Genomic DNA, 13,869 nt, shown 5'->3' on the forward strand with positions numbered 1-13,869 from the left:
TAAAATAGCAAAGGCTCAGCGGCATAATTTCACTCGCACTTCCATAAGTAACGTCTATAATTGATGTACCATTTTCTAACCAATCATCCTGTCAGTGCATGTGCTGTTGAACTCCATCAAATACCTACGAAATTTGCAATGCCATTCGCTCTTCAATTATGAATTACACACGAAAGGCTCGGAAACGAGATGGCGTGGTTAGCGCCACCACAGCTGATTCTTACCCGCGCTTGCTGGAAGACAAATTACAGGTAATGCAGCCGTACGAGTGTGATGCCAGGCACAGACATTAGGACAGATCTGTTTCTCACAGACGGTGCAACACTGACTGACACAAAATCTAATTTGCCATTTACAACTCAACTCATTTTCGTCTGGTAATGATTTATCCTGTCAATAATGGAATAAATAAATAACTCGACCAGCAATCACAGCCTTCTGATTCTTATTCAGAGATGGTCACGGTGTGGAGCCAGTGCCTCAAAACCGATATTAAATGTCTTGGGTTTTTAATCAACCTCATATTAAAAGGCTTTCTCATACTAAACAAGCCTTTTTCGCCACTTTTATTGAGACGGGACAGGAAATGATTGGACAGGGAGAGAGCGAGAAATAAGCCAGACTCAACCCCGTCCCTCCCACATGAGCAATTATAGTTGATATTTAGGGAGCATGTGATGTAACCAAGGGATTAAGGTTTGGCAGATTAGCACGGGTTGCTCTCTAACTGGACCGTGCTGCCAAAAAACACATTTCTCTATTGACAGCCATTAACTGTAATAGCAGCCATTGATTTTGGCAAGATAACATTGTCATGATGTCATTTCCTGTTAACAGAAAGCTTTATGCGGGCGTCCGCCACTGACATAAAAATTAATTGTGGGTAACTTTTTCTGGTAACGCTTTCTGATCTCGCAGATGGCAAACCGCTCTCTTACGGATCGCTCTGGACTCGAGTCACACGTTAATCATCATTATTTTTCTTGAATTTTAATATTGCTAGAAATGCATTTTAAAAAGTCCGCGGGTTGAAACGCTGTTCAGTGTATCAAATGAAAAGCGACACAATTTCGTTGTCAATCTAAACATTTATACTGGCATGCACGCCAGTATAAATGTATGATTAGATGGCAAAAAAAGCCATTTACATCTCTGCGATTTTAGAATCACAACATCCAATCGCGCTGAGGTTTCATGGGGGTCTCACATCACCTGTCTTCAGAATCATTAGTAGGTGTCTGTTGGTCCGGCATGGCTGGGTAATGTTAATGATCACTGTGTCAGAGACTTCTCCACTTTAAACGTCTTTACTTCACACTCTCTCTACAAAGCTTAAAATCTGACCTGATGCTTGTGAACGAGTCTGCGGACATCCACATGGATCTAATACGCTTAACCACAAAAAAGAAAAAAATCACGTATGAGATCTCTTATACATCTGCACTCGTATTTCTCATCAATGAGATCGGAAAACAGTCAGAAACCTTACAAATGTCTCCGTTAAATTTCAGAAGAGATCTCAATGTCTCAAACTGAGCTTAGATTTGTCAAGACCTCAATTAAAAGGCAATATTGTTGAAGATCTCAATATGAAAACAAACATTTATCATCAAATTGACCCAAATTCAGATTTCCTGTGGACACAAACCATTGAGTGCTGTATTAGATACTTGATATAGGGGCAGTTTCCCAGAAAGGGTTTAAGCCTAGTCCCAGACTAACTCAAATGTGAGAGGAGTTTTAATCGAAAACAATTTACATTGATTTATCTTCTAATAAATCAGTTGGATTGTTTTGTCTCAAGATGCCTACTAGTAATGTATGTTTTTAAAAATTACTTTAATATCCTAATTTAACCAAGACCTAGTCCTGGTTTAAACTAATCCCTTTCCGGGATTCCACCCCGTAGTGCACAGTTTAAGATTTAGATTTGTATGTCTAAAAATACTTTTTTTTTACTATAGTTTTTTTTATACTTTTATACTTTTTATACTTTTTATACTTTTACTTTTTTTTTACTACATGTCAAATGACATGTGATGAAGAAAGATGCCAAAGCATCAGTTCTCTACTTACTTTTGTAAAGATAATAATATAATATTTTATAAATATGTTGCTCAATAAGGTTATTTCCTGATAGATTGCATGGGTGTTTTATGGCGTTCAATAATAAAGATAGTTATATGTAGTTAACCCGACCAATACTAACCAGACAAACCTTGTCAACTGGATTAACATTGTGAACTTTATCAGGATTTCTCAGGAGAACAATACAGAGACTGTTCAATAATTCTGTCTTTGCGATTTATCAGTAAAGGTGCTTATCAGGGTTTTACTAAAAGTCCAAATTAATACCTAAAGCCTTATCTTTATTTCCATGCGGTGGAGAAAATTCCACTGCAAATCGTGACCTGCTAACATTGCTCTTATCTAACATCATGTCATTTGCATAACCGTAATCTCATTTTGTAGGCCGCCTTGTTTGAATGTGAACTTTTGGCCTTTGGTGGGTCAGATCTTGTATACGCAAAGCATTTTCATAATCACAAACTATCATTCATAATAATGTGATTCCTAATAAAACCATTTCAACTTTATATAATCTTCTTTATATAATCTAACAGCAGTCAGGACTGGTACTTTGTGAGTTTTAGTCAATTCCACAGACATATTTAGACAACTGTAAAACCACAGAGAACCTCACAGAGAATGGTTTTCTCACTTACACGTACACACGTCGACCCTTTTAATAGCAAGCGAACGGAAATGTCTTTAAGTGCGAGCCAGAAAATGTCTTCTCCCACATCAATGAGACATCAAGACACCATGAGCTCTGGAAATCTGGCAGTGAAATGTACGAAAATCTCACTAGTTTGTCTTCACACACAACATGTCGACATAAATAGTCGCCTCTCTCTGACACAAACACGTATAAACACTTTAATGTGCAGCATGAGTGCGTCTGCATTTTTTAAATGATGTCAGTCATCGGGGTTCAGGAGAGAACGTAGGAAAAATAATTTCTGCGAGATATTATTTTCTGAATTTGTGTTAAATTCTAGTTAAATAGAAGTTTTCCAAATTTCCAACACTACATTTTTTTTGTAACACTTTCCTTGACGTAAGTATGTATAATGCATTATATATTATAAAAAAACCTGCCTATATTCCTATATACATAACTACTCCAGTAAGAAAAACTTAGGAAGGCAAGCAACATACTATTTTTTCCAAACGTTTCGTTTCTATTTCACGGATGAAACCAACAATACATTACAAGTCATTCCTCTTGGATTTCTTTGTATTAACTATTAATAATAATAGTATTAATGTCAGCTTTACAAACACATGTTGCTTGGAAAAGTTGCTTGAAAACACACGCAAACACACACAAATACTCAACCACACCGAAGTGGGCTGATGAACGCCACATTTACTATAAGCTTGCTAAGTACAAATCTTGTTCTTTATCATTTATTTGCAGGAAGAAACCAGTATTACAACAATAAGGTCTTCCAGTCACATTTAGGGCATTAGATGAAAGTCTAATCTTAAAGCACAGCTGTGTATGACTGCAGTAATTCAGGCATTTGAAGAGAGCTCTGAGCATCTCTATTGACATTAAAGAGCTTCCCACAGAGAGCATGAAAAACTCAAAGCCAGAGTGAACTCATGCACCATGATACTAATATGATGTAAAAATCTGCTTTTAAAAAGAGAAATCCATTCAGACCGCCAGACTTACACATTCATGAGAATGGGCTCTGTTTTAAAATCTAGAGAGCTGACTATGTAGACCCCCTTTTTAATGCTTGCTAAGGATCCACATAAATCAAATCCTGTTTCGGTGAGCAGATAAAAAAGTAGAATAGATAATGTATTATTGGCAAAATATACTCACAATTTGTAAAAAAAAATCCAAATAATCCCACAATGCTTTGATCATTATCAGAGTAAAACTGTTTATTGTAAAAGTTAATTTATACATTAAGTTTTATGAATTATAAAAAATCATATTTTATAAAATAATTAATATTTAATACCTCAAATGTTTAAAGCTAAAAAGATAAAAAAATTAAGCATTATCGTATCAACAGCACACATCGTATATATAGTAAGTTATTGCACTGTTCTTTAATATTGTACAGAAGTGTTTTACAATGACGTTCCATTTACTAACATTAGTTTAAAGTCCAGTGTATGAATTTTAGTGGCATCTAGTGATGAGGTTTCGAATCGCAACCAACGGCTCACTCCTCGCCGTTGTGTCGTCATGTTTATAAAGCATTTACGAAATGCTAATTCCCTGCAAGGGACCTGCGCTGTCTGTAGATAGAAAAATAATAAAAACATAACGCTTCATTATGTAAGGCCTTTATACACCTTTGAAGACATAGTTATGTATATTATATTGCATTACTGTCAAAAGATCCTCAAAAAAATTACACATTGAACCTTTAATGCATAAACCTAAAAAATAATAAACCTCATTTAAACTGTGTTAATGTTAGTTAATACAGTTGTTCAGTGTTCATTAGTTCATTTACTATTGAAAATTGATATAAAATGTGATTTTAAACGTATATAAGTAATTGTTGAAATGAACATAAACCAAGATTAATGAATGGTGTAGAGATATTGTTTATTGTTAGCTAATGTAGTTTCAAAAATGGAATCTTATTGTAAAGTATCACCAAGATACTTATACAATGTTTTGTACCATTGCATGCACAATGATGCTCATGTATACACTGTGTGTATGATGTATTCTCCATCACAAACTGCATGACAATCACTCCCCACTTCTACATTACCAATTACAATCCAAACTCATGACAGTTACTAACGTTAGACCATTCTTTGTGGTCTGGATATGATGAGCGATCCAGTTCAAACAGTTGTTAGAGCAAAATGAAAAGCCCTTTAGGGTTACATGCCCCCTTGCCTTAATGTTGCTTTTGAAGCCTGAATGAAAGGAAATAATTCCTGGGTTTCAATCATCTATACGTCTGTCAGCCACAACAGCATCTCTATAGATTCACAGGAGAGAATTCATCCCTCACACCCACATGCAGGACTCGGCAGTGAAAAAAAACGTATAAAATATATAGATCTGCACACAGGCGCTCATACACACTCCGGCTGACACGTACACGCACTCTGTTCTTTACCTCGGGCGATCAACCTGGCTGACTCCAAATTTTCACCGGGCACCAAAGGAAGGAAACAGTCAATCAATATGCATGAGGCAGAGGAAGACAGAGAGAAGGAGGATGGAGGAAGACGGGAAAACAAAAGGATATGTTTAGTCTGTTTCCCCAAATGAACGACCATAGTTCTCTTCCTTTAAACTCAGTCATTACGCCATGACCTTTTATTTGGCAAAGTGATAGAACGAGAGTGTCGTACCGAGGCAGGTGCAGGTGCTCAGTTCGCAGTACTGCTTGGAATTGCTTGGAGAACTCCAGACCCACAACCATAACGAGCTCAAATTTTCTCTGAAATCAAACGTGTACGCATGTAAAAAGTTACTTTATTTTCGGATTATTCGAAACGAGAAGCAGACAAATGCATAATACTGAGAAAGTTCTGGCATGAAACTCTAGATGGTGCAGTCCTAAAGTCTAAAAACCAATCTGAAATAATAACCTTACTACACGACGCATCTGATTGGTTGCTTCCGTCTCAGCATCCAATGAGCTTGGTGCTACATCTTGGCTAGTGATTGTTGTAGCAGTGCGTTTCAGAAACCCTCCTCCTTCCCCATTTCCACATGTATAGATCTGCTAGAAGATGTTGACGTAAGCTATGTGGCGCTTATTCATATACAGTATTTACATGTGCAGCAGCATTCCTTACATGCACATATCAGCTTATTGTGCTCTCTTTTAAAATGTATTATTGTTAAAGGATGCATTTCATGATTGGCAAATATTTTTTATTTAATACATTTTCAACAACCTATAAGCTAAACACAGTTTCAAAGCAACACAGTTTACGAAGTTTTAGTGACTTTTTATTCTGCAAGTTGACATGAGAGAATCGCAACCCGATCTACTGACATACGTCACAGCCTCGATGACTGAAATCACTGCCTTCTTCTAATACATTAGATTGGACATACATTGGACACAGCGCTGTTAAATAGTAAATTAAAAATGGTGCAAACAAGTGTCTCTTGGGTTAAAGAACGTGTTTCTTAATGTTACAACTAAAAACCAACAGACTGATGCGGGACAAGGGGTGAAAATGTTGTGTGGGATGGCACAAAGCGGGACGGGTGGTCATTAAAGATCAATTCCGCAAAGACCAAATGCATTTATATATCATTTACACTACCATGCTAAACCCTCCGAGAGTTGTCATGGCGGAACTAGATTTATACCGAAAAAAACTAAAGTTTTTCTCCTATAGTTCAAATGTTGTACGTCATCGTCAACCACTGATCCCGGACATCTTTCTCACGGTTTACAGTTCACCTGCTTACAACAAAACTGCGCTAGTTGGGTTATTTTTACAGTAGCACATTTCTTGCACGACCTCTCTTTTCAAACACGCCGAGTTAAAAGCAATAGAAAACATTGTACAGACTATTTCTGACTCCGCCGTTTGCATAACCAAAGGAATCTGCAATTACAATTCCCCAATTACAACATCAGAAGCTTTGAGAGAAAGCAGGTCCCTCATTATGAAGTGGGTCAGACAAAAACACACAAAAGCAGGTTGGGTCTAACCGAGGGCAAAAGTTTTCTTCTCGTTTCTCATCAAAACCGGAGTGTGAAGTTGGGTTTGCGAGGCAAACAGGGAAGAGTGGATACGCAGGGACATGGGCAGCTTCAGATGGCTGGGGATGTGGATCCATGTTTTTCTATGAACAAAGGCACAGTAATGAAGGCAATCCATGAAGTGTTCTTACCTGCACGAGGTGCCGAAAACAAAGGAAATTTGATTGGTGAGAGCGAGAGCAGGTGCAGTGGGTGAGCGGACGACACACACGGCCCTCGGGTCACATCAGACTCCATCGCCATCATGGCAGCGGCTGCCAGCGCTATTCCTTTAGACCTTCCTCGCTTGATGGCTATAGGACAGCCTGGATTACACACAGAAAGATACAGAGACAGAACATTACTGTCAGAGACTTAGTGTTATACATTTAACATAATACTCTAACTGCTGCCCATTCCTGCACAGAAATGTGCTCATAAATGTTTATTTTGAAGGTTGAGATTAAACTGGGCCACAGAAATGTTCTCGATAAATTCAGTAACGTCACTCCGTACAGAATTCTCTCCAGGGCAGGAAAGTCACTTAAGTGGAGGGGAAGATCTATATAAAGGCTTTGATGTATAAACGTTGGGTAAGCACAAAATGAGCGTTGAAATAGGTGTATGCAATCTGTGCACATATTGGGATATATATAAATAAAATAAATAATGTGAATATGTGCATAGCCAATGGACACTTTTGACTTTAAAGGCACACTCCAGCCAAAAATAAAAATGATGTCATGAATAACTCAAAGAAAGCTTTATGGAAGAATGTTAGCAACTGACAATACTGGGACATCATTGACTGCCATAGTAGAAAAAAAATCAATGGTATTAAGAGGTTCCCCAGAACTGTTTGTTATTCTAAATTCCTTAAATATTTTATTTTATGTTTATTTTAAACTAACTTTTTCCTACTATTGTAGTCAATGATGTCAAAGAAATGTCGGTGGCTAACATTCTTCCAAATATCTTTCTTTCTGTTCATCACAACTGAGAAACGCCTACAGGTTTGGAACAACTTGACGGTGACTAAACGACGAGAGAATTTTCATTTTTGGGTGAACTGTTCCTTTAAGGATGAAATCCAGTTTTACGGACATGCTACAGTGATCCATATTTCTGCATATTATTCCATATTAACATAATGAAATTATGACTAATTAAAATCCATAAATGTATACAAACAGTAGAGATATTCAGAAAGTTATTTGATGCCTCATACATCAAAGCCTTGTTTTGTGGTAAAACATTTAGATGGCAATTACAGGAAATTATCATTTTTAAAACTTTGATGCATGAATATGGCCATAGTTAATTTGCTGCTTGGTTATTTAAAAAATGAGCATCCTTGTGCCAAATACAGAAATGCCCATTACCTGCAAACCGTTCAATAGCATCCTTAAAGCACTTCAAAACAACATTTGTTCCTCCACATAAACCCGGTGATAATGATCTGGACAGGTATTAGGCTACCACACATGCTACTCTGGGAGAAAAAAGCCAACATTCATATGATAGAAATGACATTACATGCTCCATGAAAACAATTAGCTTCTGAATAGGACCAAGAAGTGATTAAAAACAGATTCCTATGATTCCATCTCGTACATCTGGAGATTTGAACATATGTGCCTTCTTCCCAGCGGATTCCAAGCGTAGGAATTTCTTTCTTCTTGGCTTTAATTGGCTGCCAAACACGTTACATGCGCTTTTGCTTTCCATATGTTGCTTTCATTACAGTTTTAAAAACTACAGCCCTCTAGACATTAAACAATATCTACTATATGTTTCAATACTTTATTACTAAAAGAAACATTAGAGTGCAGAGCAAAACTGTATCCACACTGCATTTACTTTAAGAGATGCTTAAAGCTGCTTATATTTCCTTCAAGCTATATATTTGATCCATATCAATACATGAGATCTCTTAAATATCTTTATTATTTCTCCTAGACATTAAAGAGAATTTTGTTTAAGTCAGCTGCATCTCAGATATTTCTCTTGAGAAATAGAGCAATCTCACAAATCTCTCTATAGGAGTTTCAGAAGAGATCTCAACAATGTCTCAATCTGAGCTCAGATTTGTCAAGTCCACCCTTAGAAGTCTATACTGTATGCATGTTCGGAAGCCATGGCCTCTGTGTTCCTTTTCTTCCTAAACAAAATGCATCTTTAACTTCTACTGTCAGATCATGGCACTATCAACACATTCTATGGGTTTGATCCCTAGAGGAAATCATATATTTATCAAAAGCGTAGGACCTTGCAAGTCCCTAAATGTACGTTTTGCCAAATTATAGTTCCTAGGGATAGTTCATCCAAAAACTAAAATTCTGTCATCATTTACTCACCGTCAAACCTGTATAGCTTTCTTTCTTTTGCAGAAAAACAAAAGAAGATATTTTGAAGAATGTTGGTCCCCATTAACTTGCATTGGTTTTGTGTCCATGCAATAGAAGTCGGTTGAAACAGTTTTTGGTTACCAACATTCTTGAAAAATCTTCTTTTGTGTCCAGCAAAATAAAGAAAGTCATACAGGTTTGAAATAACAAGAGGATAGTTTTTGGGTAACCTATCCCTTTGATGCATCAAGCTCCCCCGTGTCAACAAAAGCATAAAGTCACGGATGATAATCACTCATTGGTCACCTTTGTCCATGTCCGAGTGAGCAAAAACCGCATATGCTCATTTTATCACCAGCGTTTCGAGACCCTGCCGGCTCTGAGCGATTGAAACGCTATGTAACGGACTCTTAAAGGGATGTTTGGAGTGAGCATGCGGAGTGTTTCCTACACGCTGAGCAGCTCAAATACTTATCTAATGCTACTGAGTGGGCGAATCAGAGAGAAGCAGAGCAGTTAGCGTGCACACGTACCGCACTGAAAATCAGGCCACCGGGGAATATATCATATGGAACCACTCCAGTGCAGTGTCTCACTAACACTGAATAAAATCAGAGAGTCAGTGGACGCACTTTATCACCTGACAGGGAAAGCAAAGGGTAGAGGGGGTTAAACTTTACTAACCTTTTAGTTTAATAGTGATGATAAACAGAGGTCTAAGAGATCCACTTAAACACCTAGCCACAGGAGATGAAGTGACGGGTCGCAGAACGCACAAACAATGCATCTTTCATCAGGAAACGCTCTCCACGGACATGACATGAAATAGAAACCTTGAATTATACATCCAGCGAGGGCTTCTTCTGAGAGCCAGCAACTCACATGACTGCAACAGAGGTACTTTCTTGAAACGCAATGTTTAAAAAACACATTGCTTTTTCTCATCGCTAGTTGTTGTGTCTTGACAGGTTTGACAAACAGAGAGAAACACTATAAATACAACAATAGCCGATGGCTGTAACAATGAGGCCATTGCTCAAGTCTCTAGAGAGGCAATTATTGCTGTGCTCCTAAGAGTGTCCTCCGAACCTGTCCAAAACAAGTCCTTACCATTCATGCCTTCACAAGTTACTAGAGCCACTGTTTGTTTTTAAATGAGACATCTCAGCAATATACCCTAATCTACTATATAGTGGTCTTTTCTACTATAGGCCCACAGAGTTAAACTGTTTCAGGCCAAATTCATCTTGATAATGTCAGATAACTTTGATAGAAAAGGTATTTAACGGATTAGGTTGAATGTCAGCTGTTAAATTTACAATTAGATTATACCAATTAAGGGAAACCAATTACCACGCTGTAGTAGAGTAGGCGGGGCGAGACCGTGGTTCGAGTCCGGTGAGTAATTGTGAATTCGCGCCAGCTGTGCGCACACCGGCCTCGAATCACGTAGGAGATGGGAGCATATAAAAGGAACGAGCGACCGGACCGTCGAAGAGAGAGGACCGGGCCCGAACTTATGTTATGTTTGTATTTATATTTATGTTCATGTTTTGTTCGCCGGCGGTCGTCCGTGAGGGGCCGCCGGCTCTTAAATTACTTTATTAAAATTTTAAATGTTTGCCGGTTTCCGCCTCCTTCCTTCCATTTTATTGAGATTTGTTACACGCAATACCTAATTTGTTCAGTCTGTGGTGTAAAAATGTGGCATTAGCAATTTAAGAAAAATACATGGTCCGGACAGAGTGTCTGAAGAATTTGGTCGGAATTGTTTATCAATTTTACTATCAATCTCAATGTATTTATAAAGCACAATTTAAAACAACCGTAGTTGACCAATGTGTTGTACAAAGTTTAAAAAAATTAAAAGAATGCCTTTTTTTAAGTACAGCAACATACCACAGGTGAGATTAGAAATCATGTTATTGACTTTGATTAAAAAATATTTTAAATTGGTACAGTTCCAATATTGGTTGGTAAACTCTTCCAAAGTTTTTTTTAATTTCTTTAAAATAACCATTTTTTTTGTACATACAACTTCAGTTGAGAGAAAAAAAACAATGAGAGACCTTTAGTAAAAGTACAAAAAAAACATTTTAAAGTTATTTTTAACCCAGCATTTGATCAAAAAGGGACAAACCCAACTGCTGAGCTAAATTGACCCAAATGATTTTACTTGACCCAACAATGGGTTAAAACAGCCCAGGCTACAATGTTGACCATGTTGAGGCAAGTCAGGTGTTGTTCAAGTAGGATAAAATAGATTTATTTAGTAAAAAAACACGAATACATCAGTAATGCTAACTAAAAAAACTCCTGTAAAAAAATCTAACTTAAAAATGTTGTTCTAACAAAATCAATTCTTGAGCAAATATTTATTATTTTGTGTATACTAAACAAAAATAGACCAAAATTGTTGCTGACAAATAATTTTTTACTTGATTTAGATAATTAAGTTTTGGTCAAAATGTGGCAAAAAAGTTTGAACAATTTACCAAACTGCGTAATCTGAACAAACAGAGTTCAAGTTCCCAGCATGCATTGTGACATGTTCAATTCGTTTTTAAATCAGTTTCTTAAAAAACATTACTGTTTTAGTTTTTTCAGACCAAATGAAGGGTTTTTAATGATCACTATGATCCAGGTTTGTGTGATCAGTGTTGAGGGATGACGCAATCCTGATACCGTTAAAAGTGGCTTCAACACAACTGTTTGGTCAATTACTTGACCAATGTTCTGGTCTGTTTTTTGTTTTATGTAATAAAATAATAAAACAAAGTTAAATGAAAACTTAATCTTCTGAGTTGGGTAGACTTAAAGTCGTAGTTGAGAGAAAACAGCTTTTTGCCTACTCAATTAAATTGGATCAACTATGTTCTTTTTGTAGTTACTCAGTGAATTTAGTTCACATAAACTGCTCGCCAAAAAGTTGAGTAAATAAAAGATTAATAAGAAATTAGTACTAAGATTTTTTTGTTGTTGAGTAGGCTTACATTTATTACAGTTTACTAAGAATGTGAAATTGTGTTTTGAGGAAGTTTAATCGGGGTCAAAGCAATCACAGATCTATATGTCTGTCTCCTTCATTAAGTGTGTGTGTTTCTATCCGTCCTTCTCTTCTCTCAAGGGGTCTTGTTTTAGAGAAATTGAGTAGAAAGTGTTCAGATTGAGATTAGGGGAAATGTAGAAGCCTTCAGCACTTTGGAGCTGTCCGGTCTGCTGTGGTGCTGAAACTGCAAGTGAGAGCACTTAAAAAACTTTTGGCCACTTATATGTGCTTGAAACTACACTGCTATTAACTTCATTCACAGAGAGTCTCTGTCCTCCTCTCTCTGTCTCTCTGCTGTCCGCCCATTGTCCTCCCCTTCCTCCTCCCACATTACCTTGGGTAATAAACTTTCTACCTCATTCTCTCTCCTTGGAAAGTTGTTGTTGTGCTAATTTACTGTATCGCTCTCCAGGGCTCCTCCTCTAACACAAAGGCTGGATAATAATACTAAACGCTTCTGTTTTTTGTGAAAGTGGTTTGGCACAAGGAGCTTTAAGAAGTAGCTTTCAAAAGGAATACGTGTTTGAGCTGAAAACTAGCCCGGTGGGGACATACGGTGCACTGACAAAACATAAGCAGTGTTATTATGTATCACTTTAATATAGATTTACATAAACACAAAAAGCCCCTTAGTGATATCTGAGTGATAAAAATCATTCAAATAGTTGGTGTTTTAAAAAGAAAATCAACTAGTGGATAAGATCTCCTTGATATCTCAATTGAGATTAAATTGAGAGCAAATGGAGACGCCTTAACTTCTCACCTCAAACCAGCAAGATTTAACCGCTGTGGATTTTGGACATTCTCATGTAATTCCTCCAAGATCAATTGAACTTCATAGTCTTAACCCATTCGTGTTTGTTTTTGTTGTATTTTAATTTACAAATTTTTAATTAGGTGCCACACAACTGAAATATGGTCTGATAAATTATAAAAAGGCAAATAATTAAACAATACATTTTCCCCATAGATGTATTAATATGGTGACATGGATGAAGAAAATTTTTTAGAGTGTTAAACATTTAAATCCCTACATTTCTAAAAGATACTAAATACCGAAAAAAAAGATCTGGAGTTCCCCAGTTTTAAATTAATATTCACATAAAGTCTGCCCTAAAAGTGTGTCATACAAATCAATGTTTCCTATTTCAAATGTGGGAAAGAATTCTGTTTGAACTAACTCAAGCCAGAGAAAGCTTGTAACCGAGTGCATTAGTGAGGCGGTTGCACTGCGCTAGATTTTCGGACATAGCCAAAGTAAACAGAATATTTTTGGACGCTTGAAAACCATGCCCTTGTAATGCAGTATAAACAGATTCACCGCTTAAAGTATTTTGCTTCTTACAAACTGTTCTATTATGTTTAGTTTATTATTGATTACAGTTTTTACTATAATAAAATTTGTTTATTTTAAATATTTGCATTCTTGGTCATGACTCTTTCTGTGGTCAAAGGGAAAGCATAAAAATGTGGAGGTGTTTAAGGTCCCATTAAAGTTCCCACAAGAGCTTGGGTTGAAATCGAGTCGAGGTAGACCACGATCCCAGCCTACGCTTCGGTGCTCACTTCTAAATCGCCTGCTCAACTTTCAAACTCTATTTTCCAGAAGCTGCGTATATCTTGACAAGGCAACCAGAGTGACTTTTCACGTTCCATTAGGTCCTGTCAATAATACCGGGCTAAAATTCACGAAGATGAAAAATTTGAT

The 13,869-nt window shown here is 36.9% G+C and overlaps 1 protein-coding gene and 1 long non-coding RNA gene across 6 annotated transcripts in view; one reads left to right on the forward strand and one right to left on the reverse strand.

Moving 5' to 3' along the window:
- LOC130438559 (uncharacterized) overlaps positions 1–13,869 on the forward strand; it is an 81,670-nt gene that overhangs the window by 57,981 nt on the left and 9,820 nt on the right. The window lies entirely within an intron of this gene.
- tcerg1l (transcription elongation regulator 1 like) overlaps positions 1–13,869 on the reverse strand; it is a 72,103-nt gene that overhangs the window by 45,147 nt on the left and 13,087 nt on the right. For all 4 annotated transcript variants that reach the window (XM_056770491.1, XM_056770490.1, XM_056770488.1 and 1 more), the window contains one exon: positions 6,917–7,090. In XM_056770491.1, the coding sequence (XP_056626469.1) occupies positions 6,917–7,090 (174 nt within the window). The remainder of the gene's footprint in view (positions 1–6,916; positions 7,091–13,869) is intronic.

Source organism: Triplophysa dalaica, chromosome 17 (assembly GCF_015846415.1).
Source record: "Triplophysa dalaica isolate WHDGS20190420 chromosome 17, ASM1584641v1, whole genome shotgun sequence".
Taxonomy (NCBI): Eukaryota; Metazoa; Chordata; class Actinopteri; order Cypriniformes; family Nemacheilidae; genus Triplophysa; species Triplophysa dalaica.